This window comes from Aquarana catesbeiana, linkage group LG02, assembly GCF_042186555.1.
Source record: "Aquarana catesbeiana isolate 2022-GZ linkage group LG02, ASM4218655v1, whole genome shotgun sequence".
Classification (NCBI taxonomy): domain Eukaryota; kingdom Metazoa; phylum Chordata; class Amphibia; order Anura; family Ranidae; genus Aquarana; species Aquarana catesbeiana.
The window spans coordinates 110,672,145-110,696,986 of NC_133325.1; the positions used below are offsets into that span (position 1 = coordinate 110,672,145).

General features: G+C 43.1%; 1 protein-coding gene across 2 annotated transcripts in view; it reads right to left on the reverse strand.

The window, feature by feature from the left end:
• The window catches only part of B3GLCT (beta 3-glucosyltransferase), a 1,077,075-nt gene that overhangs the window by 93,360 nt on the left and 958,873 nt on the right, over positions 1-24,842 (reverse strand). For both annotated transcript variants that reach the window (XM_073613355.1, XM_073613354.1), the window contains exon 12: positions 13,741-13,840. In XM_073613355.1, the coding sequence (XP_073469456.1) occupies positions 13,741-13,840 (100 nt within the window). The remainder of the gene's footprint in view (positions 1-13,740; positions 13,841-24,842) is intronic.

The following is a 24,842-nucleotide window of genomic DNA, read 5'->3' on the forward strand; positions in this document are numbered from 1 at the left end:
GAGCGCTGCTACAATATTATAAAGGACTCTGTTGCTTAGAGTGTTTTTAGTATTGTTTTTTATATAAAAATATAAGTATTTGAAAAGTAGACATTTCAGCATGTAAAAATACAGGAATATTTTGCTTAGTGTAAAATCTGTTTCATGGAGTACATTAGGGAGGCAGGATTCAGTTATTTAGGGACAATTGAGTTATATTGAAGCCTTCCGGAGGATTTGGAGACTGACAAACAAAAAAAGCCATTGGTCAGCGACATAAAACATCTCCTACTTTCATCTTACTTATTTTGTTATTCAGAGGCGTTTGGGACATTACATTGTTATTCAACTAAGGAGTGAGCAACAGAAATGAAATGATAAGAGGTCTAAATGACAACACAAAAAAATTTAAAGGCTGTCTGCATCTCAAAAAGCTTCCTGAAGGACCCCATAAGATGATGTCTTTCCTTGCACCAGGCATAATAATCCTTCCAAGTGCGATACTAGACCTTGCGGTAGATAGAATTCCTAGCCTTTTAACAGAATGGAAATCACTGAATCACAGTGATTCCTGTCTCTCAAGATCTGGGCTAAAAAAGTGATGCAGAAGATCACTGGAAAACCCTCTATTTTGATCGTAGGCAAGGAAGGAGTTTCAGAGGAGGGCATAGATCAGGTTGTACTGATCCCATGGAGCCAAAAGAGGATCTGCTGCTTCTGCCAAAGGATCTCTGTAGCTGGAGAAAATCTGTCCAGCTTGTTGTTGAGCCTGGGGATGAGGAGGTTCACATTTGGCATCTCCCACCTTTCACATAGGTCCATGCTTCTGAGTGTGGGGATGATTCTTCCGTTCCAGTCGCTGTCATTAGAGGTAGTCTGCTTACCAATTGTTGATGCCTGGATTGTGAACAGCAGACAATGCTGGAAAGTGGACTGCCCAGGCTAGAATCCTTTTTACCTCTCTCGCAGTTGCAAAACCTAGTTCCTCCCTGATGGTGCACCACTGCCCGGGAGCAGAAAGTTAGGGGAATAAAAACACTGGCTTGAACTTTATGTAGGAGGAGACCCCGATACTCCCAGTGATGTGTCCTTTTTAGTGCTGACTCTTGCAGATTCAAAACCCAATCAAACCTGTAGCCTGAGCAAGATTGTCATTTTCAAACCTGTAGCCTGAGCAAGACTGTCATTTTCACTGAGGCAATTCTACTCATCGTTCCTCCCTGGAGGTTGATGTGCAACACTGCCTTGGAGCAGAAAGTTAGGGGAATAAAAACACTGGCTTGAACTTTTTGTAGGAGGAGACCCAGATACTCCCAGTGATGTGTCCTTTCCAGTGCTGACTCTAAACCCAATCAAACCTGTAGCATGAGCAAGACTGTCATTTTCACAAAGGCAATTCTACCCATCCAGGACAAACTCACGTCTGACCATGCCTGCACATCTTCTAATAGATTAGCAAATAAAGTTGGATAATTGGCCCTGTAGAGAGGGGAAATGTCAGGGGTCAGCCTGATTCCTAAATAGGAGAGGGATGCTTGCTGTCACTGAAAAGAGTATTGAGATCGGATACTCTGTAGCGTTGAGGTTGGCAAATTAACATTCAGTGCCTCTGATTTATCGAAATTGACTATAAACCCTGTGATTTTCCCAAAGCGGGTCAGAAGAGACAATACGTTTGGCAGAGTAGTGTGAGGAGAAGAAGTGGGTGGGTGAAGAAGTCCACACGAGGACGCAACTCATATGAAGTAAGGAGTTAGCAGCTGATGCTATGCCACGACCATTCCTAACCAGAATAGTCTAGTGTTCTCTGTAAAAAAAATAGTTTTTTTTTACAGAGAGCACTAGATGGTATATTTTCTGTTGTATATGGCCGGTATTACATGTGAACATCCCATGAAGCAGAGAGCTGGGCTGTGAAAGCCATAAGGATGTCATAGCCATTGAAACTCTTACTATAGCGATACGTCAGAACCCAGACATTTTGGGGATAGAGAGTGTGGGAGGGGGGGGGAGCCATAAATGTGCTTTATTTGCAAATGATCTGCTGATGTTTGTCACTTCTTCTCACACTACTCTGCCAAACTTATTATCTCTTCTGACCCGATTTGGCAAAAATATCGGGGATCATAGTCAACCACAATAAATCTGAGGCGCTGAATGTGCAGGCATGGTCAGATGTGGGTTTGTCCTGGATGGGTAGAATTGCCTCCATGAGAAAGACAGTCTTGCTCAGGCCACTGTATTTTTTTCGTACTTTGCCTATCCAGGTGCCTGTTAATGCCACACACAGGTTTCAATCAAAATTCTCCATTGTATTTGGGGCACCAAAGGCTCCAGAATAGCACGGGCCATGAAGTATGCTCCTAAGGATATGGGCGGATTGGGTGTGCCCGACTTTAGGAAATACTACCTGGCTGCATAGCTTGCCCAACTATGCCAATTTCATAGCCAACACTACCAACCAGATTGGGTTTCCTTAGAGGCCCAGGCGAGTTTCTGATAGACTATCCTACCAGGTGGCGTAGCAAAGAGATCTGTCCATAACCTCTGAGGTGGAGGAGTGGCGTAAATGGAGCACGCGGATCCACAAAGGTATTCTTAATGTTGCCTTGATTAAAGCAGGCTATAAAGTACACACCAGATGGTACTTAGTGCTGCCGCCTGCTTCAGGGGTTGTGGCCAGATAGGCACAGCATTGCACGTTTGGTGGATGTGCCCTAAGGTTCATCGCTTTTGGATGAGGGTTCACTCATTTATTTTCTCAGTCACAATGGTTAATATCATTAAAGATGCAAGTATAGCCCTACTAAATAAGTCTGTCCAAAATGTTCCATGACATACACAGACCTTAATCTACTTTATGTTCCTAGCGGCTAAAATCGCTATAGCAACAGCGTGGAAAAGTCCTGTTATAGACATTGCATTAGTGAAAAGGAAACTCACATGGATCATGTTGAATGAAAAAATCGTGAGTGTCCTATGAGATAAACAATTCACTTTTGATAAAATATGATGTCCTTGGCTAGCCTATCTGCAGGCCCCGAATGAGCATGGCCGATAATGAATGGTGGATCCCCGAACGGAATCACTTCTTTATTCTTTTTCTTACCTTGTTCCTCTGATTCTTGTCAGTCTTGGCATCATCCTCTAGCAGCTCTCCCATTCCTTTCTCAACAGAGCTGCTCATGTTTACAGTTGGGGGTTGGAGCGCCTTATGTGAGATCGTTTTATTGTATGGTAACAGGAAATACTTAGGAAGCTATAAATCACTGAATTAGGGCTTTTCCATTTTGCAGGCCCCGACATAGTGATTACACCTTGGTGAGGTGGTGACCTCCAGATCTTTATGACTTTCTTTATCTTGATTTAAAGAGTAGCCATCTAGACGGCTATCTCCCAATGTTAACAAAGTTCTTGCTGTTTGGAGTTTGTGCATGCACTCGTGGCCTTATGGAGGATTCAACCCATCTACCAAGATCTTCTCTGGGCTCCCTTTTTGGTCTATTTTCTTCTCTCTCCCCCATTTATGTATCATTCTTGTTGTATGTACAGAGCATGCCAGGATTGTTTGTTGCTCTGGAAAGTGATCACTTACGTGATCTCTTTTCAAAATACTAATAAAAAACGATTGAAACCGAAAGCCATAAGGATTTCATCTATCCGCACAGATCTCCATATATCCCTCAAGGGGAACTGCATGCTTTGACAGGAGTCAAAGCTGGAGGTGAGCTGCTAGAGAGCACTGGTGGTGGATTGCACAAGCACCGGTTTTTGATTTATTGTGATCGTAGAACAGAGGTGGCAAGAATATTTGATCTCAGGATTTATTCGTTTTTTTCTAGTTTTGAATGTTTTTTTTTTTTTTCACGTTTTGGGAAGAAGAGTGAATTGTGTTGATATACTTGGATGTTAAGAGACTTTTTTCTTTTTGGTACACTTATATTGTTTTTATGTATGTTATATTATCACTTTACTGATGATTGCGCTGTACTAAATTTATCCTATATGATTCAGGAACTAAGACAGACAATGTCAATCCATCTACAGTGTAAGGCTGAGAGCATACAGTCTAGGACAGGGGTTCCCAACCGCTGGTCCGCGGCGCCCTCTGATGTGGCCCGCCACCTCCTGCTCTGGGATGGCAGGTAGGTAAGTAGAGATCGCGGGTTCCCAACCTGTCATCCCAGAGCATCAGTGTATAGAACAGAGCCCGCGCTAGAGGAAGCAGAGCTGATGCTTCCTGTATAGCGCCAGCTCCTGTCACAGGTGGAGTGATACCAAATCTACTCTGCCTGCGACAGGAGCGATACAGTAAGCAACGGCTCTGCTCTCTACTGCAGCCGCATGCTTTCTCCAGCACCGGCTCTAGTCACACTGATGCTCAGGGATGGTGGGTCGGGAATCAGCCAGCAGTACCCGTCAGCAGTACCCACCAGCAGTACCAGCCCTGGAGGACAGCCACCAGCCATACCCGCCTGGGGGACAGCAGTAGCCAGTGATACCTGCAGGAATCCTGAGGAAGAAGTGAAGATTGAGGTCAGTTGAGGTGCAGGTAAACTGCAGTGCATCAGTGTAAAAGCAGCCTTATGCCCCTTTCACACAATCGGTCTATCGGATCAGCCTGTCTTCAGGTAGACCTAATCAAACCCTCCATTCACCTCTATAGAGCCGCAGATGTAAACTGACTTTTGTCAGTTTACACCGCCTATCTCCAATCCGATTTACTTATAAAAACAGAAGGGGATCCGTCCTCTTCTATCTGGGCATATTGGATTGGAGGTTCCATAGAGTAGAGCTGACTTTGTCCGTGTCTACGCTGCATATGCTAATTGTGGTCCATGACCAGTTACCAAGTCACTAAAGTGTCCCTCGCTCCTCAAAAGGTTGGGCATCCCTGGTCCAAGGTCTTTACAAATACAGGCACAATTAGGATAGTAGCTCCTAAGAGTCCTTTGATTTCAGTTTAGTCCATTCCCCTAGGGTTTGACATACTGAAATTACAGTTATAGCAGGACCTGCTTGCAAATACAATGTTTTGGAAGGGATTTCTAAATGTTTGTCGATGGAATCCTTAAACATGGTGTATCCTCTAATCCTCTACAGGTAAGGTTAATATTTTAATGGGTGGGATTTCACCAGATCTACAGTGGGAACATGGAAACAACCCACTTCCTCATAAATGCTTTCTCAAAAGTGTTTTGTCTGCAAAGGCCTGGGAGAAGTGATAGTTTATTTGAAGTTTTCCAGTCACTATAAAGAACAGGTTCGAGTAAGGAGTGTACCAGAAAAATGTTGTCAATCTAGGGGCACATTCAGGATCTTGCCATGTGTGTTATATTGTTATTTTATTTGCTTATCATTTCCCCTTTCTCTTTTTGTGTTTTTCTGTTGTTGTTTTTGTCCCCTCTACTTCCTTCAGGTTCCCATCCTACAAGGAGGTAGTGCGATTTATGTATGAATTTATGCTTCATTGTTTGATGTATTTTTTGCCATGCTCTGTTCCTGTATCTGTGCTCTCGCATTTGGCCTTTACACACATTGTCCACCTATGGAGATATCATTTTCCAACTCTCTAATTTTATTGCTCAATTTTTTGCCAAGACACAATTTGGTGGGGGGCGAATGGTGGGTTTCATCCACTGTTTTGCCCTTCCTATGGCATAGACACTAGATTTATGCACTACTAGTAATGTATCTGCTGTCTGTCCCCCCTTTTTTAGACATGTTGAGGGAGCATCCATTAATGTCTGCGTGCCCGGCACGGCCAGGATATCCTTTTTAGGATATTTGATGAGAGGCTGCCCTTTTCCATCTGGCATCCTCTCCCCATCAGCCCTGGATCAGTCATCTCCTGACTGTCTCCAGGGCATGTACGCCATGTCCGTGGGACTCATCCATGGAGCGGCCGGATGACATTCCCCCCTGTGTGTTCCAGCTTGGTTTTCATGCATGCGCGGGATGTCGCCAGCACGGTGTGGATAAGGGGCACGGCCGAAGCTCAGGGGGCCCGCCTCGAACCTCCGACTCGAGCACTTCTTCCAGCTGATTTCAATTTGAAATCAGCAAGGGCTAAATGAGCAGGGCTTTAAATAGCCTTGCTCATTCATTGCTAAACATGGCATTGGTGAAGACGGTCTGCGGAAATCTCGGCCAGGAATTGTGTTAAAGTAAGTCATATTTTTTTGTCAATTTGAAACACTGCTGGGCACTTTTTGACCATGGTAATGTAGTAACTTACTGGTCTTGGCACCTTTTCCCCTCCCTCTTCTTGTTGCATGTACTCCTTTGTGATGCCTCTGTTTGATCATGTGGACATTTCAGCGTTCTTGGGAGACCTTTTGACACTGTCCATGCCATTGATACTGACCGTCCCACCTGCCGGTATATGCGGATATTTTTACTCATAGGTAGGTTTTTTCCACACAGTTTTTTGATATACCCACAGATTCATTTTTTCCTGAGCTCAGCCCTGTGATTTATGTGTCTCTGCTCCCAGGTTTTTGCCCTTGGACCCCAGCATACATACAAGCGCCATGCCCGGGCCAGGACGCGGTGTCTTTTTGATGCTATTAAGGATCTTCTCTAATCCTCCCCTTGATATGTCTCTTCTGTCACCTACATACATCGTGAGCTGACCATTGGAGTGCGGCGTGTGGGGAGCCAGATGCGAGGTTGCATAATTCCTATTTTTAAATTTGTGGATGCTCAGTTGTTTCGTCAATGAATATAATGTAAGTGAATCACTCTGGTGAATTGATCTGGGATAGAAATTGTTTGTAATTGTACTGATTATTAATTACTTGTATTTTACAACTCCCCAGATACTAATTTCTCTATAAAGAACCCTGATAAAGGAAAAGATTTCTCCGAAATGCGTCTGGTTCAGGGAGATACCTCCATTTGTCATTGATGGGTTTTTATTCTGTATCCACGTTTAGATGTATTCATGTATTGTCTATATACATTTTCTTATGTTGATATGCTCTTTGTACAATAAAACAATTTATACCAATTCTTTTTCTCATTGCGGACGTGACTAGAAAGTCCCAAATCCAGGGGTATTTCTCCTTTTTCTACAAATTACAGGATGTGGCACACCCATTTCTAGTTTTTCCTGTCAGATCCCTTTATTTTGCACATTCAGGATCTTGGACTAGTAACTAGTAACTCTTGGCGCTAAATAAATCCTGTATAATAATTACGTACAGATTGTTCTATCTTTAAGATGTTTCGCACTGCATCAATAAAAACCAAAATGTTATCTTTAGTCCTAGGTGCTAGAGCAATCAAAAATGGTAAAAAAGGTATTCAGCGCTGACAAAATATAATAAAGGCGAACTGCAAGCTGACACTGCGCAATTCTTAAAATTGGTTCAATAAATAAGAGAGTCCCAAAATGTGTGCAAATAGCAACAGCACAAATCTCCAATAGGTGCGGTGAAAAACACACACTGAAGTGATGAGTCCAGTGACAGTGATCCCTCCACCACAAGAAATAGATGGCCTCTCACATCATCTATTCGACCTGAGACAGGTCACATAACAATAAACAGACCACCAGGCAAAGAAGATCCCCACTCTCAATAGCGTCCTCTGGTCCTCAGATCCACACTGAATAAGTGAAACCGTAAACAAAACCAACAAGATGGCCGCGGGTGACGTCATACGTGACTCCTGACCCCTCCTGTGCTTGTCTAATAGTTTTTTTAAACTATCGATACCCCCTGCTGAGACCACCGCCTGTGGAAGGGAATTCCACATTCTTGCCGCTCTTACAGTAAAGAACCCTCTACGTAGTTTAAGGTTAAACCTCTTGTCTTCGAATTTTAATGAGTAGCCACGTGTCTTGTTAAACTCCCTTCCGCAAAAAGTTTTATCCCTATTGTGGGGTCACCAGTACGGTATTTATAAATTGAAATCATATCCCCTCTCAAGGGTCTCTTCTCCAGAGAGAATAAGTTCAGTGCTCGCAACCTTTCCTCGTAAATAATATCCTCCAGATCCTTTATTAGCTTAGTTGCCCTTCTTTGTACTCACTCCATTTCCAGTACATCCTTACTGAGGACTGGTGACCAGAACTGGACAGCATACTCTAGGTGCGGCCGGACTAGAGTCTTGTAGAGCGGGAGAATTATCGTTTTATCCCTGGAGTTGATCCCCATTTTAATGCTTGCCAATATTCTGTTTGCTTTGTTAGCAGCAGCTTGACATTGCATGCCATTGCTGAGCCTATCATCTACTAGGACCCCCAGGTCCTTTTCCATCCTAAATTACTCCAGAGGTTCTCCCCCTAGTGTATAGATTGCATTCATATTTTTGCCACCCAAATGCATTTTTTTACATTTTTCTACATTAAACCTCATTTTCCATGTAGTTGTCCACCCCATTAATTTGTTCAGATCTTTTTGCAAGGTTACTTAATAATAATTAAATAATTAAAAACACCAGGTTAAAATCCTTGGGTACTCACAAAGCAGCTACCACATGCTGAAAAGGCAGGAACAGAGCACATAATGTACACTTTTGAAGCTCCAGTTAGTGGCATAGCACTTAATTCCCTACCATGTTAACCTATTCCATTGGAGCTAACAGATAAGGAAAATTATTATTGGCACTCAACTGTACCGATAAATGTAATAGTTTGCGATGCTGCGCCTACATAGCATACTCATTAAAGTCTCTTCAGAGATTGGGACAAGGGGCATGCCATGGTTTTGTACCTGGAAAGTACATTGTGACTAATAAATGTGCAGCCAATGATGAAAAGAACATGAGAGACTAGAACAGAACAAAATCTACTGGAACCTAAACTCTATTAATCTGGCTCAAGCTATAAAGTACTTTACCTTAATCATACAGTACAGGACACAGGATTTGTAATCCTAAATCACAGATTACACAATGTTACCTTTACATGATGGACACTGGCAAAACTTTTGCAAGACCTACCCCATATGCGTATCTATAAAACCCATCCATTCCATGAGTCAAAATTTTTTGCTAGTGTCCTTAGGTGATGGGCCTGTTCTCCTTTGAAGGAATATTTTTCTTAATGAAACCATTTAAACCTATGGGACCATACCTAGTCCTCACTGCATGGGGCTGTTTTGCAATATTTGTCCCGGTCACTGGATCCTGTGTTAGACGCTCACCTTGGAACAAAGTGCAATGTGTGAAGTTAGCTGCAGGGCACTATACAGGCCTAGGGCTGTGGTTCATTTCTATGATTTCCACACCCTGAAAACTCCTTCGGGGGTATGCCCACCATGACGGGTGAACCCTAGTATTGTGGATAAGGTAAGACAAGACTTCCTTGTATATTTGAAACCTATACCTGGCTTTCACAAATGATCCGCAGTGCATAGCACACTATGCGGTTTAATGAGCAGAGTATTTTTGAGTTATTAACTTTATTGTGGTAGCCCTTGTCATTTAGTAGTGTACATTTAAGATAATAGGAACGTTTACCTACCTGTAGATTACTTATCTTGGAATATGATACAGTACACAGGTCCCTCCCCCTGTGCCTTGATAGCTCCTTAATGCTTGCTAAACAGTGGAGTCTCACATAGCGTGCAGGGATATATGGGTAAACTCTAGGGGTTGCCCTAGCAAAAGCTTTTCCCAGTATCCAAATCACCTGAAGGCAGCAGCATATAAACCATGGTCTATGACTACAAGTTATGTGTCATGTAAGGAAGATAAGGAATTTAGATGCAAGTCAAATTCCTATTTTTTTCTTTATTATGGCAATGACTAAAAATATTTAAGAATAACTTTTTAGGTAAATAGAAAACATTGAATATTTTGCATTTTCATACTCAGGCAGCAGGTGACCCGCTAGTCACTTTTTTCAAGGCTGTTTTGCAGCTTATATATTTACCTGCTTGGCAGAAAAATGTCTGCTATTTACAGAGCACAAGCTGAAACACATGCACACACCTGAATGTGCCCAATCAGTAACTTGTCTGTTCCCTCCCCCTTCTGTCTGTCCACTAAGGGGTCATGTACACTGCAGCTCAAAGAAGCTGCTCCTACAGGCTTTTGAGCTCTTTTGAGCTTTCATTTTTTTCTGCCTGTAAAGAAACTCCACTCCATGTTAGCCAATATGTCCATGCACACTTTGGCTTTTTCAGGGGTTTTCATATGCTCCTACAGGCAGAAAAAAAACCTCCACCAACCTCGCATTTTTGAGAGAAGCTAGTGCCCCAAAGAGCTCAAAAGAGCTCAAAGAAGCTTGAAAACGCTTGTTCCAGCTTTTTGTTTTACTATTTAGGAGAGTTTGTGGAAAAAAAAAACTCTTATTGCTCAAAGAAGCTCAATGAAAACATGCACAAAAGCAGAAAAAAAGCACAAGCTTCTTCAAGCTGAAATAAAAGCTCAAATGCCTGTAAAATCAGCTTTTTTTGAGCTGCAGTGTGCATGACCCCTAAGGGCTGGTTCAAATCAAATTCAGTCCACTGAATTTGTTAATTGTATCGACAACACATGCACAGTGTTTTCCATGCATTCCAATGGCCCTAGTTCCCACCAGTGAAGTGCGTTCCAGTGCAGTCAACAAAAGTAGAACATGCTGCATTTTTTGTATGTGGCAAAACGCATAAAAAACATACTGGAATGCACACACCCTGAATTGAGGTGAGGAAATAAAATGGGAAAAAACACATCAAAAGGCATCAAAATGCATCACATGCAGAAATGCATCTGGAATGCAGAAATTGTGGTGTGAACCGGCCTCTCAGACTGCTCTGTACAAAGTTTCAGGGCCAGTTCACACCATAGAAATGCAGTCCGGATGTGATCCAGATGCTTTTCTGCATGCATGTTGTTGATGCGTTCCAGTGCATTTTTGATACATTTTGATGCAGTCCAGTGCACCCCTCTTTTTTCTTAACCTTAAATAAGGACATGTGTGTTCCAGTGCATTTTTGGTGCATTTAGGTGCGTTCCTGTGCCTTCCAGTGCATTTTTTGATGCATGTTACAGCGTTCCAGTACAGTCCAGTGCAGGAAAAATGCAGCATGTTCTACTTTTTTCCTGGAACGCACTAGAACGGCAAGCACTGGTGTGAACTATGTAATTAAAAACCATATAACCTACGTTCCATGTGTTTTTGATGCAGAAAAACAATGCACTGGACTGCATGTGGTGTGAACTGGCCCAAAACGAGCTAAAAGGCAAACAGCTGCTGCTGTGCACCCTACTTAGAAAACATATAATGCTCTTGGAAACCTGTGCCATTGTGCAACTTATATTACAGTATATTGTATAGTTTTCATATAAAGAAAAAAAGAGTAAAAGGAATGGTATAAAACAGTTTATATTAAAGTGTTACTAAACCAACAGCAGTAAAATCAGTCTGTATATGCAGCATAGCATGCTTGTTATACTTGCTGTGGAACGTAAGGGGTTAATCCTCTGCATTGTGTAAAAAGGCTGTTTTATCCTGTATGCACAGATCCTCCCCCTCTTGCACTGTCTATCTGGGGAAGGCCAGCTAACACAGGCCAGGCACTTGCTCAGTTTTGTCTTTTATGCTGGAGAGAACATTTACTTGTTCTCAGAGCTAGCCAGGTCACATGATATTGACATCACACATATGGGCGTGTATACAGGCTGTAGTGGAAATCTCCTCCTACCTGAACTCTCAGCACTGGAGAAACGATGCAGTTTATCATGTAACCGTGGTATACAGATCATCCAAAAAGGTATATACAGCGCCTTGCAAAAGTATTCACCCCTTAGCTTTTTTTATCTATTTTGTTACATTACAGCCTTGAGTCCAATGTTTTTTAATCTGAAATATATGTGATGGATCAGAACACAATAGTCTAAGTTGGTGAAGTAAAATTAGAAAAATATACACATAAAACTATTTTTCAGAAATAAAAAACAGATAATTGGCATGTACGTATGTATTCACCCCCTTTGTTATGAGGCTCAAAAGCTCTGTTGCAACCAATTACCTCCAGAAGTCACATAATTAGTGAAATGATGTCCACCTGTGTGCAATTTAAGTGTCGCATGATCTGTCATTACATATACACACCTTTTTGAAAGCCCCCAAAGGTTGCAAAACCTAAGCAAGAGGCACCACTAACCAAACACTGCCATGAAGACCAAGGAACACTCCAAACAAGTAAGGGATATTGTTGTTGAGAAGTACAAGTCAGGGTTAGGGTATAAAAAAATATCCAAATCTTTGATGATCCCTAGGAGCACCATCAAATCTATCATAACCAAATGGAAACAACATGGCACAACAGAAAACCTGCCAAGAGACGGCCGTACACCAAAACTCACGGACTGGGCAAGGAGGGCATTAATCAGAGAGGCAGCACAGAGACCTAAGGTAACCCTGGAGGAGCTGCAGAGTTCCACAACAGAGACTGGAGTATCTGTACATAGGAGGACAATAAGCCTTAGGCTCCATAGAGTTGGGTTTTATGGCAGAGTGGCCAGAAGACAGCCATTACTTTCAGCAAAAAACAAAATGGCACGTTTTGAGTTTACGAAAAGGCACGTGGGAGACTCACAAAATGTATGAAGGAAGGTGCTCTGGTCTGATGAGACTAAAATTGAACTTTTTGGCCATCAAAGAAAATGCTATGTCTGGCGCAAACGCAACACATCACATCACCCAAAAAATACCATCCCCACAGTGAAACATGGTGGTGGCAGCATCATGCTGTAGGGATGTTTTTCAGCAGTCGGGACTGGGAAACTGGTCAGAGTTGAGGGAAAGTGGGAAGGTGCTAAATACAGGGATATTCTTGAGCAAAACCTGTACCACTCTGCGTGTGATTTGAGGCTAGGACGAAGGTTCACCTTCCAGCAGGACAATGACCCCAAATACACTGTTAAAGCAACACTTGAGTGGTTTAAGGGGAAACATGTAAATGTGTTGGAATGGCCTAGTCAAAGCCCAGACCTCAATCCAATAGAAAATCTGTGGTCAGACTTAAAGATTGCTATTCACAAGCGCAAACCATCCAATCTGAAGGAGCTGGGGCAGTTTTACAAGGAGGAATGGGCAAAAATCCCAGTGGTAAGATGTGGCAAGCTCATAGAGACTTATTCAAAGCGACTTGGAGCTGTGATAGCCGCAAAAGGTGGCTCTAAAAAGTAAGACTTTAGGGGGATGAATAGTTATGCACATTGACTTTTTCTGTTATTTTGTCCTATTTTTTTGTATTTTTCACAATAAATAAAAAAAATCTTCAAAGTTGTGGGAATATTCTGTAAATTAAATGATGTAAATCCTCAAACAATCCAGGTTAATTCCAAGTTGTGAGGCAACAAAACACGAAAAATGCCAAGGGGGTGAATACTTTTGCAAGGCACTGTAGTGGCAGTATTTTAATGTAAAAAGAAGATTTATAAGCTGTGGGCACTGTGGGGGGGGGGGGGGGGGTGGATGAACTATTTTCATATTACTGGGTTTAGTAACACTTTAAATGTAAAAAAATAAAAAATAAAACCAACATTTCATTTTAAAATCCTGTGTATCAAAACCCTTAAAAAAATGAAAAACCAACAGTCTAGTGGCTTCTAAACTATTTTAAGTAAACACATTTTACACCTGGATGAAATATCTGGCACAACAGAGACATCGCTGATGTTTTTTAGTGTTTTTAGTAGCTGATCAGAGAACATAAAGAAAAAGGGATGCTGCTTAAATTTGATGGATTGAGTTTACAGCGAAAAATGGATGAAGCACTCAAAAAGGTTAAAAAGAAAGAAATGAATACTGCCACATACCTGATTAGTGTATCATCATCTACAATCACAAGCCAGCGTGTGTGTGACATATTAGACTTTAAAAACTTTTCCAAAATTGCAAACGTTTTCCCACAGTGTCCTAAAGTAACAGATCACAATGTTATAACTACAAATGCAACTTACATGTATTGTCAAAAATATTGTCCTAAAATAACGAATATTCATATCGTGATGCCCTACCAAGCACACAAAATGAAGACAAAGTGATGGAGATGAAAACAGGGTGACACAGATTTTTGTTCCTTCACTACTTCTGGTTTATTAAGCGATTTTGAGACATTTATAATCATACAGGCATTTTCTCTTACAATATATTCATGTTTCTTACAATAGAAATCACAAAATGCAAAAGTATTGTTGACCACACTCATAGATAAGCAAATAGGACATTATATTGCACAGACATTCCCTTCATAATTGTAAATCACTGTAGTTTGCAAGTCTCTCCTAAACCTGGTGAGTCTTATCAACTAGGAGAAGAAAAGCTAAGACCAGACAATACGCTTCTTAAAACAGACTTATGCTCAAACCTAAAGCTATGCTGAAAGTCTTGATAGAGCAGATACAATATATAAATAGTATTAAGAGGCGCACATACTTTTGCTTGAAAATGCTGCTATAGCATGCCAAAAAAAGCCTAGGCACTTGGTCATGTTCTCTACTGAATGGGAGAATCAGGACTTGTATTTTGCTGAGCCTACCTTTCAACAGAGATTACATGATCAAATGCCTTCAGCATAAAGTACTTCAGCCTTCCTGCTATTCTTTATTCAATAATCCCAGCAAGACTGTTTACAAAGCTTTACGTTAAAGTGTTATTAAACTCACAACAGTAAAATCAGCCTATATATGCAGTAAAGCATGCTTGTTATACTCACTGTGAAACCTAAGGGGTTAATCCTGCGCATTGTGTAAAAGGGTGTTTGATCCCATCTTCTCTGATCCTCGCCTTCTTCCACTGTCCCCAATACATCTGCTGATAATACAGAGCCTTTGGAATCGCTCTATACATGCTCTCTTTAGTGTGTATTGCTACAGTGTTTTTTTTTTCCTGGGAGGGTGCATGTGATCGACACAGGGCCAATCAGTACTGTCCAGACAGAGGGTCAGGGGTCCTGCAGCCTCATAGGACAGTCAGAGGAGATTGGAAACTCCTCTTACAAGCTTTAACCAGACATGGATAGAAGTCCCATGACTAGTCTAACTGTTGATGAGAAAGGTTATTTAGCAGTATACAGTCAGGTCCATAAATATTGGGACATCAACACAATTCTAATCTTTTTGGCTCTATACACCACCACAATAGATTTGAAATGAAACAAACAAGATGTGCTTTAACTGCAGACTTTCAGCTTTAATATGAGGTTATTTACATCCAAATCAGGTGAACGGTGTAGGAATTACAACAGTTTGTATATGTGCCTCCCACTTTTTAAGGGACCAAAAGAAATGTGACAGATTAACAATCATCCATCAAACTTTCACTTTTTAATACTTGGTTGCAAATCCTTTGTAGTCAATTACAGCCTGAAGTCTGGAACGCATAGACATAACCAGATGCTGGGTTTCATCCCTGGTGATGCTCTGCCAAGCCTCTACTGCAACTGTCTTCAGTTACTGCTTGTTCTTGGGGCATTTTCCCTTCAGTTTTGTCTTCAGCAAGTGAAATGCATGCTCAATCGGATTCAGGTCAGGTGATTGACTTGGCCATTGCATAACATTCCACTTCTTCCCCTTAAAAAACTCTTTGGTTGCTTTCGCAGTATGCTTCGGGTCATTGTTCATCTGCACTGTAAAGCGCCGTCCAATGAGTTCTGAAGCATTTTGCTGAATATGAGGAGATAATATTGCCCGAAACACTTCAGAATTCATTCTGCTGCTTTTGTCAGCAGTCACATCATCAATAAATACAAGAGAACCAGTTCCATTGGCAGCCATACATGCCCACGCCATGACACTACCAGCACCATCCTTCACTGATGAGGTGGTATGCTTTGGATCATGAGCAGTTCCTTTCCTTCTCCATACTCTTGTCTTCCCATCTCTCTGGTACAAGTTGATCTTGGTCTCATCTGTCCATAGGATGTTGTTCCAGAACTGTGAAGGCTCATCCACCACAATTGTTTTCCGTGGTCTTCTAGGTCTTTTGGTGTTGCTGAGCTCACCGGTGTGTTCTTTCTTTTCAAGGATGTTCCAAACTGTTGATTTGGCCACACCTAATATTTTTGCTATCTCTCTGATGGTTTTTTTTTGTTTTTTTCAGCCTAATGATGGCTTGCTTCACTCATAGTGACAGCTCTCTGGATCTCATATTGAGAGTTGACAGCAACAGATTCCAAATGCAAATAGCACACTTGAAATGAACTCTGGACCTTTTAACTGCTCCTTGTAAATGAGATAATGAGCGAATAACACACACCTGGCTAGGGATGAGCTTTGATTTCGAGTCGAACATTGCATGTTCGACCGTTCGTTGAATTGCTAACGTTATAGGCTGTTGGTGCCAAATTCGAGTGGCGCGTCTCGGCCCATAATTCACTGTGGCATCACAGTGCATTGCTGGCTGATGATTGGCCAAGCATGCACTATGACCCGCATGCTTGGCCAATCACAGCGCCGTTTGTACAGAGAGCCGTAATTGGCCAAAGCCAGGGTGGTTTTGGCCAATTATGGCTCAGGGTGTTTAGTACACGCTCCACACTATATAAAACCGCCTGCTTGGAGGCCTTGTGTAGTGTGTTGCGGTGGCGGCGGAGAGAGACAGAGAGATGGTGTCATTTAATTTAAGTTAGATAGAGTAGGCAGGCAAGTCAGTTAGCTACACTTACAGTGTATTGTATATATATATGCATCCTAGGTGTTGTGTGTGTATATATATATATATATATATATATATATATATATTATATATATATACACTGTATTCAGTTTATCTAGATTAATTTCTGTTCTTCTCTTCCTACTGACAGGCAGGCAGGTGTTTTTACAGTATTTACAGCTACCTGAAGAAAATTGCTGGTGTTCTTCTGATCCTGTTAGTACCACAGGCAGCTACAGTATTTACAGTTAGTGTAGTGCGCCCTCTGCACAGTGTGCACCTAAAGCTACCTGAAGAAAATTGGTGGTGTTCTTCTGATCCTATTAGTATCGCAGCCAGCTGCAGTATTTACAGTTAGAGTAGTGTGTCCTCTGCACAGTGTGCACCTAAAGCTACCTGAAGAAAATTGGTGGTGTTCTTCTGATCCTATTAGTACCGCAGGCAGCTGCAGTATTTACAGTTACTGTAGTGCGTCCTCTGCACAATGTGCACCTAAAGCTACCTGAAGACAGTTGCTGTTGTTCTGATCCTATTAGTACCACAGGCAAGCAGTTGCAGTATTTACAGTTAGTGTAGTGCGTCCTCTGCACAGTGTGCACCTAAAGCTACCTGAAGACAATTGCTGTTGTTCTGATCCTATTAGTACCACAGGCAAGCAGCTGCAGTATTTACAGTTAGTGTAGTACGTCCTCTGCACAGTGTGCACCTAAAGCTACCTGAAGACAATTGCTGTTGTTCTGATCCTATTAATACCACAGGCAGGCAGCTGCATTATTTACAGTTAGTGTAGTGCGTCCTCTGCACAGTGTGCACCTAAAGCTACCTGAAGACAATTGCTGTTGTTCTGATCCTATTAATACCACAGGCAGGCAGCTGCAGTATTTACAGTTAGTGTACTGTGTCCTCTGCACAGTGTGCGCCTAAAGCTACCTGAAGAAAATTGGTGGTGTTCTTCTGATCCTATTAGTACCGCAGGCAGGCAGCTGCAGTATTTATAGTTAGTGTACTGTGTCCTCTCCACAGTGTGCACCTAAAGCTGGTCGTGGAGACAGTGCATCCTCAGCACATGGCCGTGGGACATGCTTGTCCTTTTTCTTCGGCAGCTGGCCCTGTTGAGCCGCAACTTGGTAGAGTGGATGACCAAGCCGTCCTCATCCTCCTCATCCTCTCTCACCCAGGCTCAGGGTACTTTGGCAAAGCAGCTGCCAACGCGGCCTCTTCCCTCGGCTCAATGGCATCAGTCACTCCTACCCTAGCCCCACCATGTCCTCCTGAGGCGTCCCCGAACTGTTTGATCACAGTGTTGGGTACATGCTCCAGGAGCATGCCCAGGGTTTTGAAGGCTCCGATGATGGTACCCAGCTAGAGAGAAAGGCAGTAACGTGAGCCCAGAGAGAGGGGGTACCCAAGAAGGACAGCAATCTGGCAGTCATGTTCTGTTCCCCCAGCTGCAGCATACTGCCAGCTTTGCTCCAGTGATGAGGAGGGAGGGGATGATGAGGTCACTGACTCCACGTGGGTGCCCAATAGGATGATAGGAGAGAGGAGGAGAAGGAGGAGGAACATCTCCAACGAGGCAGGATGCCCTCCAGGGGCCAGCTTAAGGACAGCACACCGACTGCATCACACCGCAGAGCTCCGCATGTGCAGGGCGCTGCTGTCTCTGCGCATTATTCCAAAAGTTCTTTGGTGTGAGCCTTTTTTGAGATGAGTGCATCAGATCCCACCACTGATATTTGCAACATATGTCTCCAGCGTATCTCGCGTGGCCAAATCATCACTCGCTTAGGCACCACATGCTTGATCAGATATATGTCGACCTGCCATGCAGTTCGTTGGCAAGCGTACATAAAAGACCCACACCAAAGAACAAAGCGGACCTCTCCTTGCTCCTCATCAGCTGGGATCTTCAACCCCATTATACCTTCAGTCCTCTCTAAAACCTGCACTGAGAAGAATGAAGGTGTAGAATTAGGTGTGTCACAGCCAAGTACTTGTGGGCAATCTGTTATTGATACACCGACATCAGATTGTACCAGGCAAATTTCCCTGCCCCCGCTGCTGCACCGCCGAAAGAAGTTCGCTCCCAGCTATCCACATGCCCAGCGGTTGAATGCTAGCTTGGAAAAATTGCTAGCACTTCAACTGCTGCCTTTTCAGTTAGTAGACCCTGCCCCCTTCCGTGAGTTTGTGGAATGTGTGGATCCTCAGTGGCAGGTTCCCAAATGCCACCTTTTCTCACGGACGGCGATTCCGGCTCTCTACCGGCATGTGGAAGGCAATGTCTTGGCCAGGGCGGTCAGCGGTAAGGTGCATATTACCGCTGACTCATGGTCCAGCAGGCATGGACAGGGATGTTACCTATCTTTCACCGCAGACTGGGTGACTCTTCTGGCAGCTGGGAAGGATGCAGGACAGGGTGCAGTAGTGTTGGAGGTTGTTCCGCCACCACGCCTCCAAAATTCTACTAGTGGTGATTCTGCCACACCTCTCTCCTCCACCCCCTCCTCTTCTTCTTCTTCCTCCATGGCCTCTTCCTGTGCTGATTTGTCCTCGGAACCAGCGGTGCTCCGTAGGCATTCAAGGGGCTACACAAGCACGCAGGCAAAAAGATGCCATGCGGTGCTTGAGCTGGTGTGCTTGGGGGACAGGAGCCACACTGGGGCACAGATTCTGCTGTGCAGGGGCAGGTTCAGAGGTGGTTGTCGCCACACAAGCTTAAGCCAGGTATGGTGGTTTGCGACAATGGCACCAACCTCCTCTCCGCCCTCCAACAGGGACAACTGACCCATGTGCCCTGTTTGGCTCACGTCCTTAACTTGGTGGTGCAGCGGTCCTTAGGCAGGTACCTGAGCTTACAGGATGTCCTGAGGCAGGCCAGGAAAGTCTGTGTGCATTTCCGCAGGTCATATAATGCCAGTGCTCGGCTGGCTGACCTCCAAAAGGAATTTAACCTGTCCAAGAACCGCCTAATCTGTGACATGCCCACCAGGTGGATCAGGGATGCATGCACTGTCCGGTCACCATTTGAGGAGGCCACAAGGATGGTGAGCAGCGACAGTGCATGCATCAGTGACACTGTCCCTCTTGTCCACCTGTTGGAGCACACACTGCGTGGAATAATGGACAGGGCACTTGAGGCAGAACAGAGGAAGGAAGAGGAGGACTTCCTTACCTCGCAAGGCCCCCTTTATCCAGACAGTGTTCCTGCGTGCCCACCGATCACACAGGAAGAGGAGGAGGAGGAGCATTGTGTCAGCATGGAGGTGGAGCCTGGCACTCAGCATCAGCAGCAGTCTTCAAGGGATCATTTACAGTCCGAAGAAACCCATGGACTTGTACATGGCTGGGAGGAGGTGGCTGCGGATCATGTTGTCCTTAGTGACCCAGAGGACTCTGGACCGAATGCCTCAGCAAACCTACGCTGCATGGCCTCCCTGATCCTGCAAAGCCTGCGGAAGTATCCTCGTATTCGTGGTATCAAGGGGAGGGATCATTACTGGCTGGCAACCCTCCTTGATCCACGTTACAAGGGTAAGGTTGCGGACTTATCTTGCCGTCACAGAGGGAGCAGAGGATGAAATTTCTTCGGGAGGCCTTGCAGAAAGTTTTGTGCAATGCGTTTTCAGAGCCTGGGAGATTACAATTTCCTGGTCCTCCTGGACAACGTGTTGCTGAGGCTTCGATCAGTCACAGAAGGAGCGGTGGAGAAGGTGGCCATCTGACCGATGTGTTCAGACAATTTTTTAGTCTGCAGCCCCAAGGTTTGATCGGTTCCAGCAACCATCACCAGCTTCTGAGTCACATGGTGCAGGATTACCTAGGGGGAAGATCGGACTTGGACACCTTTCCCACCGAAAATCCTCTGGGTTACTGGGTCTTGAGGATGGATCACTGGCCAGAGCTTGCACAGTATGCAATTGAGCTTCTGGCCTGCCTGTTCTGCATTCAGGGTTCTCTCGGAACGCACATTCAGTGCTGCTGGAGGCTTTGTAACCGATCACAGGGTGCGCCTGTGTCGCACGGCTGACCTTCTTAAAAATGAATCAGTCTTGGATCACCATCTACCAAGCACCCGATGCTGATGTAACCGATTTTTTTTTATGTGAGATCCCTTCAAGACTGCCTATGCTGATGTTGAGTGACTATCCTGTTATGCTGAGTGACAATCCTCTTCCTCCTCAATTTTCATGCTGATAGCTTGTAAGAACATTTTTGGTTCTGGGCACCGCCACCAGTGCCCAAGGCCCAATTTTTCTGCCCCTGTTTGACAGGGGCGTATATTTACAATTTTTGATACAATATTTAGCTGCAGGGCTCATTCCTGCGCTCCAACTATAAGATCTGTGAGGGGTTGCAGTGTTGTTTTTCTCTGCCCCTGTTTAAAAGGGGCATATAATTACAATTTTTCATGCAATACTTTGCAGCAGGGCTCATTTCTACACTCCAACTATAGCATCTGTGAGGGGTTGCAGTGTTGTGGCACCAGTGCCTAAGGCCCAATTTTTCTGCCCCTGTTCAACAGGGACATGTAATTACAATTTTTGATCTAATATTTCACAGCAGGGCCCATTCCTGTGCCCACCAAGAGTAACTGTGAGGGCTTACAGTGTTGTGGCAACACCACCACCACCAAAGGCCCAATTTTTCTGCCCCTGTTCAACAATGGCATGTAATTACAATTCTTGATATAATATTTCACAGCAGAGCCCGTTCCTGCGCCCACCAATTTCTGCAGAGTATATAGGGCGGGCCCCTACTTTCAAACATCCAACTTACAAACGACTCCTACTTGCAAACGGAAGGAGACAACAGGAAGTGAGATGAAATCTACCCCTAGGAAAGGAAATTCTCTCCTTTAAGAAACGTGTCTCCTCTTCACTGATGCTTTATCACCAATCCTTGTTTCACTAGAAACCCCAAATTTTCAAAAAACATTTGTCATTGGGACAGAAAGTGAGGTGAAATCTTCTGAAGAGGTGCACAGACAGCAAAACAAATGTTACAGGGGTGATAACCCTTCCCTATGTTTTCCAAAAAGCTTAAAAATAGATTTTTTGGCTGGAGCTACATGTTAAAAATGCACCAGTTCAAAATTACAAACAGATTCTACTTAACAACAAACCTACAGTCCCTGTCTTGTTTGCACCGCCTGTATACTGCTGTTCAGAGTATATAGGGCCTGGGGACCCCACGCCTTTCCTTTTTTTTAATCTGGGTGCGGGGTTCCCCTTAATATCCATACAAGACCCAAAGGACCTGGTAATGGACTGGGGGGTACCCATGCCGTTTGTCTCACTGATTTTCATCCATATTGCCAGGACCCGACATTACATTAAAGCCGCAAGCAGTTTTAAATGACTTTTTTTCCTTTAAAAATTACATTTTGTGCAGGGACTGTTCTAAGCACGGGAAACATGCGCCACTTTACAGGCATACTATAGACACCCCCCAGGTACGATATTTAACCACTTCAGCCCCGGAAGGATTTACCCCCTTCCTGACCAGAGCACTTTTTACAATTTGGCACTGCGTCGCTTTAACTGCTAATTGTGCGGTCATGCAATGCTGTAACCAAACGAAATTTGCGTCCTTTTCTTCCCACAAATAGAGCTTTCTTTTGAATGTATTTGATCACCTCTGCCGTTTTTATTTTTTGCGCTATACACGGAAAAAGACCGAAAATTTTGAAAAAAAATGATATTTTCTACTTTTTGTTCTAAAAAAAATCCAATAAACTCAATTTTAGTCATACATTTAGGCCAAAATGTATTCGGCCACATGTCTTTGGTAAAAAAAATGTCAATAAGTGTATATTTATTGGTTTGCGCAAAAGTTATAGCACCTACAAACTAGGGTACATTTTCTGGAATTTACACAGTCTTTAATTTATGACTGCCTATGTCATTTCTTGAGGTGCTAAAATGACAGGGCAGTACAAAACCCCCACAAATGACCCCATTTTGGAAAGTAGACACCCCAAGGAAATTGCTGAGAGGCATGTTGAGCCCATTGAATATTCATTTTTTTTGTCCCAAGTGATTGAATAATGAAAAAAAAAAAAAAAAAAAAAAAAAAATTACAAAAAGTTGTCACTAAATGATATATTGCTCACACAGGCCATGGGCATATGTGGAATTGCACCCCAAAATACATTTAGCTGCTTCTCCTGAGTATGGGGATACCACATGTGTGGGACTTTTTGGGAGCCTAGCCGCATACGGGGCCCCGAAAACCAATCACTGCCTTCAGGATTTCTAAGGGCGTACATTTTTGATTTTACTCCTCACTACCTATCACAGTTTTGAAGGCCATAAAATGCCCAGATGGCACAAACCCCCCCCAAATGACCCCATTTTGGAAAGTAGACACCCCAAGCTATTTGCTGAGAGGCATGTTGAGTCCATGGAATATTTTATATTTTGACACAAGTTGCGGGAAAGTGACAATTTATTTTTTATTTTTTTTGCACAAAGTTGTCACTAAATGATATATTGCTCACACAGGTCATGGGCATATGTGGAATTGCACCCCAAAATACATTCTGCTGCTTCTCTTGAGTACGGGGATACCACATGTGTGGGACTTTTTAGGAGCCTAGCCGCGTACGGGACCCCGAAAACCAAGCACCGCCTTCAGGATTTCTAAGGGTGTACATTTTTGATTTCACTCTTCACTGCCTATCACAGTTTCGGAGGCCATGGAATGCCCAGGTGGCACAAACCCCCCCCAAATGACCCCATTTTGGAAAGTAGACACCCCAAGCTATTTGCTGAGAGGCATGGTGAGTATTTTGCAGCTCTCATTTGTTTTTGAAAATGAAGAAAGACAAAAAAAAAATTTTTTTTTTTCTTTTTTTAATTTTCAAAACTTTGTGACAAAAAGTGAGGTCTGCAAAATACTCACTATACCTCTCAGCAAATAGCTTGGGGTGTCTACTTTCCAAAATGGGGTCATTTGGGGGGGGTTGTGCCACCTGGGCATTCCATGGCCTCCGAGACTGTGATAGGCAGTGAAGAGTGAAATCAAAAATTTACGCCCTTAGAAAGCCTGAAGGCGGTGCTTGGTTTTCGGGGTCCCATACGTGGCTAGGCTCCCAAAAAGTCTCACACATGTGGTATCCCCGTACTCAGGAGAAGCAACAGAATGTATTTTGGGGTGTAATTTCACATATTCCCATGGCATGTTTGAGCAATATATAATTTAGTGACAACTTTGTGCAAAAAAAAAAAAAAAAAATTTGTCTCTTTCACGCAACTTGTGTCACAATATAAAATATTCCATGGACTCGACATGCCTCTCAGCAAATAGCTTGGGGTGTCTACTTTCCAAAATGGGGTCATTTGGGGGGGTTTGAACTGTCCTGGCATTTTATGCACAACATTTAGAAGCTTATGTCACACATCACCCACTCTTCTAACCACTTGAAGACAAAGCCCTTTCTGACACTTTTTGATTACATGAAAAAAATATTTTTTTTTTGCAAGAAAATTACTTTGAACCCCCACACATTATATATTTTTTTAAAGCAAATGCCCTACAGATTAAAATGGTGGGTGTTTTAATTTTTTTTTTTACACAGTATTTGCGCAGCGATTTTTCAAACGCATTTTTTGGGGAAAAAACACACTTTTTTACATTTTAATGCACTAAAACACACTATATTGCCCAAATGTTTGATGAAATAAAAAAGATGATCTTAGGCCGAGTACATGGATACCAAACATGACATGCTTTACAATTGCGCACAAACGTGCAGCGACAACAAAATAAATACATTTTTAAAAGCCTTTAAAAGCCTTTACAGGTTACCACTTTAGATTTACAGAGGAGGTCTACTGCTAAAATTACTGCCCTCGATCTGACCATCGCGGTGATACCTCACATGCATGGTGCAATTGCTGTTTACATTTGACGCCAGACCGACGCTTGCGTTCGCCTTAGCGCGAGAGCAGGGGGGACAGGGGTGCTTTTTTTTTTTTTTTTTTTTTTCTTTATTATTTTTTTGCTTTTTTATCTTATTTTAAAACTGTTCCTTTCATTTTTTTTTTTTTTTAATCATTTTTATTGTTATCTCAGGGAATGTAAATATCCCCTATGATAGCAATAGGTAGTGACAGGTACTCTTTTTTGAAAAAATTGGGGTCTATTAGACCCTAGATTTCTCCTCTGCCCTCAAAGCATCTGACCACACCAAGATCGGTATGATAAAATGCTTTCCCAATTTCCCAATGGCGCTATTTACATCCGGCGAAATCTAAGT